Source organism: Rutilus rutilus (assembly GCF_951802725.1).
Source record: "Rutilus rutilus genome assembly, chromosome: 1".
In the NCBI taxonomy this organism is placed as follows: domain Eukaryota; kingdom Metazoa; phylum Chordata; class Actinopteri; order Cypriniformes; family Leuciscidae; genus Rutilus; species Rutilus rutilus.
Genome location: NC_140209.1, coordinates 66,089,173 through 66,096,466, shown reverse-complemented (window position 1 = coordinate 66,096,466; position 7,294 = coordinate 66,089,173). Strand labels below are relative to the sequence as shown.

Here is a 7,294-nt window from a genome sequence, read left to right as displayed (position 1 = left end):
GGGGTGCTTCTCAATTCTTATTTGTGCATCCTCGTTTCCTCTCCTCGCTTCCTTTCCTCGCGTCTCAGCTCCGCCCCCTGTAGGATGTGAGGAAAGGCTGCAAGGAAAAGACGCGAGGACGGAGGGATGGAATGAAAGCTTTTTTTATACATTGGAATCCTTGATCACTCGAGCGTCACTTCATCGCGTCATCAGCAGCGCTCAGAGGATCTGCCCTTATGTTGTTGAAATTTGTTTATTTAAGAAATTCATAATAAAAAATAATAAAGAAAGATACCCTGTTGAAATATGTGAGGTGTGTGGTTTATATAAACTGCAAAAGTAAAGTATAAATCAAAATTATTGTGGCCGATGTGAAGGGGGAGGAGAATTTATACGTGCGTCACGTTTAGTCGATAAAAACTCTTCCGCATAGGATCCACCTGTGTATCCTCGCTCATGACTCCTCAGGAAGCCTCCTCACTCCTCGATCCTCGACTCCTCGCGGTGCAATTAGAGAATTGAGATGTCCTTCAAGATGGCTGAGCTCGATCGGTTTCCGGGTCATAGGATGGAGGACGGAGGAGAGAGGAGACGAGGAGGGATATTGAGAAGCACCCAAGGTCCCGCCAAAGCCATAAGCCGCCTTTCCACTGCACACGAGTGACACGCGTCATAATCTGCAGACCACGCCCACCGAGGTGGAAAACAATCCAACCGTCTCCATTGACTTTGGACACAGCCTGTTCGCTAATCTTGAACATGTTTTACGCTAAAAATACTTTTGTTGGGAACTATATTTAGATTTTACTATGTTAAAAAGGTTATTTTATAAGATAAGGCAGATAAGGTAATGACGCGACAGGAAGGACTCATTCCGTCATTATCATAGTATTTAATAGTAATATTGAGTGATATTAAAAAGTGCTATTATATATTATAATATATCAAATTAAAGAGTGATATTATATTGTAAAAAAAAGTTTCTTTGGCTTTTTAGGTTTTACCAGTTATGATGATGAGACTTGAATTGTAATGACTATTATAACTGCATGTAAGCATATGATGCTGACATTATGCACTTTAATAAATAAAGACAAAATTATTAATGTAATTATAAATATTTTGTTATATTGTATGTTGTTTAATTAAAATAAAACATGAAGTGTTGTGCCAACTACTGTGTGCCCAATGATGATGATATAGCTTTTTAATGAATCATGGTACAAAATACATATAGGGCTACTTTTAATTAATTAAATATGTATTAAATTAGAATTCAGTTCTTAGTGTAATCTTTAATGTAGGTTTTTTTTTTTTTTTTTTGCCCTGCAGTACTTTGCAGCTAATAGACATATTTCCACTTTTTCCACAGTAAAGCACATTCCACAAAAATGCAGTTTTTTTTGGTCATGATTCAAAACAACTTGTACATATGTTCTACAACACACACTCACACCCCAAGCTGTCTTATCTAGTTACTTGTCTGAGTTCGGTCCCCGTGCAACTGATGCTCCACTGACATTGGCTCATCTGCATTCAAGGATTTGTTGTCTAATGTTTGACTGGGACCCTGCAGGTGCAGGAGAAGGAAGAGAGATGGAGCTGGATGAACAGTCGGAGGCAGGGCAAAGTGAGAGATTGGAGAAGGACAGGCGAGAGACAGGTCAAAGACAGGAGAGCTATGGAGAGGAGACTGAGGAACAGATGAGCACAGTGGCAGCAGAGAACATTAGACAGGGTGCGAGGGCAAAAACCACTGCTCACAATATAGAGGGAAACATTAGTGACCTGGGGGAAAAGCATTGTGGCCCAAAACAGGTTAAGTTGTCTCAATATCCCCAGCACAACTTTGGGTTAAAAAAGCGATCTTTTAATTCGAACTGGTTTGGAAACTTTCCCTGGTTGGAATATTCTGTATCTAGAGATGCAGCTTTTTGTTTTTCCTGTAGGATGTTTGGTAAAAATGTGAAACATGACACCTTTGTTAACACTGGCCAAACAAATTGGAAAAAATCGCTAGATCTCTTTAGAGAGCACGAGAAAACACCTGCCCATAAAGCAAGCATGCTGTCCTGGCACAGCTTTAAAACAAGTGCTGTTCATGGCAGTGTAATTGAACAATTGCACTCAGCAAATGAGGCAGAAATAAAAGACAGACGGGAGTACCTTACCCGTATTGTTGCTGTGACACAATTCCTGGCCAAGCAAAATATTCCTTTCCGTGGCCATGATGAGGGAGGCTCCAGCCATAACCAGGGGAATTTTCTGGAGTGTCTGAATCTTCTAAAACAGTTTGACCCTTTTTTGAAATCCTATTCAGCCCCTTCACACAGCACCTACTTATCACCTGCATCTCAGAATGAGATAATTGAGTCTGTGCTGAAGAAGTTACAGCTAATATTGTCAGGGAGCTAAAAGAGGCAGGGATGTTTTCAGTAATGGCAGATGAAGCCAGAGACGGCAATACTGAACAGCTTGCCATATGTGTTCGCTATGTTGCTGAAGATACAGTGAAGGAGTGTTTGCTTGCAATGACAACACTAAAAGAATTTGATGCAGACAGCATAACTGCTGCTATAGAAGAGCAGCTAGTTCATCATGCCATTGATAAGCTTAAGTGCGTAGCACAATCATATGATGGCGCGGCAGTTATGAGTGGGGCTGTAGGTGGTGTACAAGCCAAATTCAAAACAAACCATCCAGAGGCCATTTATGTGCACTGCTATGCACACCAGCTCAACCTAGTTTTATGTCACACCTGTCAGGCTATACCGGAGGCCAGAGATCTCTTTGACCTGCTGCAAAGTGTCTACTCATTTTTCAGTGTTTCACTTGTAAACCATCACAAATTTAGAGATGTTCAAAATCAGCTGGGGTTACAGCCATCCGAACTTGTCCAGCTTTCAAAGACCCGCTGGTCAAGCCAGTTGCGGTCTGTAAATGCCATCTTAGAGAATCTCCCTGCAGTTCTTCAGTGTCTTTCCAGCATCAACAACTCCATGGCAGTAGGACTCCATGCCAAACTTAGTAGATTCTCCACAGTATACCTATTGGTAATGTTCAAGACTTTTCTGTCTGTAACAGAGAACCTGCACAAATATCTGCAGTGTGAAACAGTAGACCTTGCTAAGGCTGTTGAGTACAAAGGAGCTGTGTGTGACACTCTAAGGCAGATGCGCACAGATGAAAAGGCTACTATGCTTTATGAGACTGTCAGGACCATTTGTGCAGCAAATCAGATCCCAGAGCCATGTGCTGCTACTAGACAAAGGCAGAAGCAGAAACGCATGGAGGTTTATCTAGTGGAATCTAGTTGTGGAGCAATGAGTGACCTCAGTGATGCAGAGAAGCTAAAAAGAAACCTGTTTCTTCCTTGTATTGACAGAATGGTTGCTGAGATGGATCAACGCTTTTCATCTCTTAATAACCAAATTTTGAGAGGTGTTCAGGCCTGTAATCCGGGATCAGATAGCTTTCTTTGTGAGGAGCGCCTCCGAGGTCTATCAGATCATTACAAGATTGATCTAAAATCGGAGGAGGTTTTAGTGGCTAAAAACTATCTGGCTCACAAAATGGAAAGCCTTTCAAATATTCAATGTGTTTTCAATTTGCTGGATAAAGTCATGTTCCCAACCTTGACACAGGTTTTGCAGGTCTCTCTGACAATCCCAGTCAATAGCTGTAGCTGTGAGCGGTCATTCAGTGTGCTGAGACGGCTCCACACTTGGCTGAGGTTAACAATGGGGCAAGACAGGCTTCACCATCTAGCTCTCTTATCAGTTGAGAGGGAAGAACTTGGTAAATTGAGTCAGAGTCAAGTGATTGACCGTTTTGCCAAAATGAAGCATAGGCGGTACAGTTTATTGCTCAGAAAATGAGCTTGGACTTGGCTGGGGAACTTTGTTTTCTTTTAGAATATACATGTTCTTTATATATACATTAAATCTTTATTGATTTATTGAAATGTTGTAATTGTAAATTCTTGAAAAATATATAGGCTAATTATTTATTATTAACATTGTGTAATGTAGAAGAATGCAAATGTGCAAGAAAGTTTTCTCTCCGTTTTCTATTTTCTAAAGTTCTCTATTTCATATAGGCTACAGTGTGTTTGTTTGCCTTTTATGCCACAAAAAAAAATGTATGATGAAGATACTACCGTAACTAACTAATAAACATTTTCATAAAGATTACAGTTTTTTCAAATAGTTTTTTCATATACAAAGTGGAACTTGAGGCTCGCTCAATGAAACCATTCACTTATGTACTGAATCTTCAGACCAGCAAGCACATTATACGCTTTACAATCAGTTTGAAATTGAAAAAAATCTACTTTTTTTTCAAACCTCTAAACACAGTTCTCTACATACCACACTCATTTACTGGCAACCTACACACAATGATAATGTGTGAAATGTTTTTACCCCCTTGAATTTCTGTTTATGCATATATATTTCTGTGTACATACTACACATACATGCATACATACATACATACATACACACTCACACAGTGCTTCAGAACTAATTGAGTTTCTGACTTGGCATTTTCAATATATTGTAGCTCATATATATATATATATACATACATACACAGGTGCATATATATATTCTAATTTTCTGGGATTTTGATTTCGTGGGTTTCATAAGCTGTAAGCCATAATCATCAAAATTATAATAAAAAAAAAAGGCTTGAAATATCTCACTTTGCATGTAATGAGTATAATATATTTGTTTCACCTGTTAAGTTGAATTCCTGAAATAAATGAACTTTTCCACGACATTCTAATTTATTGAGAAGCACCTGTATATATACATTTATCCTCATTCTCATGTTTAACAATCTGTTATCTGCTTGAAAAATAATTTATGCTACTGCTGTCCACTAACATGCATTTAATTGTTATCCAATTTTTTGGCCTTGAAACACCTTTAAATGCACATATGAAGGTCCGAGAAATCTAAATTTTCTCGGGGGAGAATTCCCCCGAACCCCCCTAACTTTTTAGAACTAATATAGCCTGGTGTTTTTAAAACAATCGCCCAGCATTCAGCACTGTATAGCACATAAAATAAACATATTGTTGTGTTCTGTACTACTATGTTTCATTGTGTGTGATAACAATGAATCATTAATAACAACTGACCTATTGGTAAGCCCCGCCTTCCTTAGTTACTGTTGCTATCTCAGACAAACAATGGGGGGCCTGTGCCCCAGTAGAGCTTTATGTCTAGCAACGCCCCTGACTTACGCCCATATAGTGTTGTTGAAAACGTGGGCTTTAAATACATGGTCAACACACTTGAGCCACGGTACGCCATACCTACGCGTAAACACATCACAGAAGTGGCCATGCCAAAGCTTTACATGGAGGTTAAGACGGAGGTTTTGGAGTCCTTAATGTCGGCGGAAAAAGTGGCGCTTCCCTGCGATGGCTGGACCTCCAGAGCGACCGACCCGTACGTAACCATCACGTCTCATTTTATTTCAACTGATTGGGTCCTTGTGTCAAACATCCTGCAGACCAGAGCGCTCTTTGAAAGCCACACAGGGAACAATATTGCTAAATTGCTCACCGAGGCAATGAATGAATGGGGCTTGAATGACAAAGTGTCAGCAATTGTAACCAGGGTTCCCACACCTTGGTTAACTTCAAATTCAAGGACCTTTCAAGGACTTTCCAGGTCCAATACCCACAAATTCAAGGACTTAATGTGGGGACAAAGGGCTCGCAAAATTTCTAAATCGCTGGTGGCCCTTCGGGCAGGCACTCTTCAGATTTTGGTAGCCAGCGTTTTATAATCACTGAGGTCCCGAATGTGAGGTAGGCTAGTCAGGAGGGTTCGGGAGCACCTCTGAGAAAAAAATTGATTTCTCTGATCTACATGTGTATATTTTAAGATGTTTTGAAGGCCAAAAAAATTGGTTCACAACAGCTTTAAAACGATGTCATGCAGCTGATTATTTTTCTCTCCTCATCAGCATCACACTCTTTTTCTCTTTGTTTTTCTCTTGCTCTGTCTCTGCCCCTCCTAAAGCTGAGCTCTGACTGATATAGGCTTTTCATTTTTGTCTGTCAGTGAAGAAAGTAAACATAGGGTCGACCGGTCAACTAATAGGTTGATTTATGAATCATTTTCTCAGAAGAGTTCACTTACTGAAAGCTGCTAGGAGAGCTAGGTAGCCTAACTAAGTTTATTAAATTCATTCACAATATGTACACATTCATTATTGATCTTATTCCTTATACAGGGCCGTAGACAGGGCTTTATAATCAAAGAGGTCCTACATTTATTTCTCTGATATGTGCATTTCAAGACGTTTGAAGGCCAAAAAAAGAATAAGAAACAGCTTTAAAACCATGTCAGCGGGCAGTAGATTATTTGTCAATACCTGCTCTCACTTCTTATCCATCACTTTTCCTCTCAGTCTCCTCATCTCTCGCCCTGTCTCTTCCCCACCTAAAGCTGAACTTTTTTAATTTACTGAAGGCTACAAATTGTATTATATTAATTCTCAACATGTACACATTCATTATTAATCTTGTGCCTAACATGATGAAAACGGCTGTGTTAGTTTCTTGTCCCCTCACAATGACAGTAAACTTATTACATTACATGAGTCACGTTACATAGGCCTATTTTCAGTTCAAAATGGCGAAATTCGACAAAAGTATATTCGTTTGCCTGATTATTTTTGTCATTCGTTTAACATTTATGACCTAAAAAAAAAACTGTAAAATGTGAAATGTTTAGTTTAGCTACTTACATCTTATCTCGCACTCGATAAACTGAAGCGTCAGTCGCTCTGCTCAAATTCGCGCTCAGCAGCTTCTGTGAACATAAGTCCCGCCTACTTTGATTTGATTGGTCATCTCAAATATTCTGACATTGACAAGCAGTGACAGACTAATGAGGCTTAGATGAACACACACACACACACACACACACACACACACAAACAAACCCTGTCCTCTGTTTCTGACGTGCGCTCCGCTCTGCGCCACTGCGGATTAAAGATGAAGAATGCGCTGAATCTGATTATATAACCAGACTGAAGCGAACACTATTTCAGAAAACACAATAGCCCTGGGACGTCGGGCTAGCGATTTTGCGAGCCCTGGGACACATTTGTTGTGTCCAACAACAAATGTTGAGGTACCATCGTAGTTTCTTGCACGTGTGAATGTCATGGCAACGTACAACACAAAGCACCTCATACAGGAAACACTTAACGTAACACGTAAATGCGCATAACTAACGTAAATCAAGCAAGCTAGTATGCACAGCACAGGCTATGAAGTTTTGGCGAA

General features: G+C 39.9%; 1 protein-coding gene across 1 annotated transcript in view; it reads right to left on the bottom strand.

The window, feature by feature from the left end:
* Positions 1–2,232, bottom strand: part of LOC311305069 (stonustoxin subunit beta-like) — a gene marked incomplete at its 5' end in the record, with an annotated part of 6,362 nt that extends 4,130 nt beyond the window's left edge. The window contains 2 exons of the mRNA XM_084432531.1: positions 1,503–1,675; positions 2,149–2,232. Of these exons, the coding sequence (XP_084288657.1) occupies positions 1,503–1,675; positions 2,149–2,232 (257 nt within the window). The remainder of the gene's footprint in view (positions 1–1,502; positions 1,676–2,148) is intronic.
* Between the last annotated feature and the right edge of the window lie 5,062 nt (positions 2,233–7,294).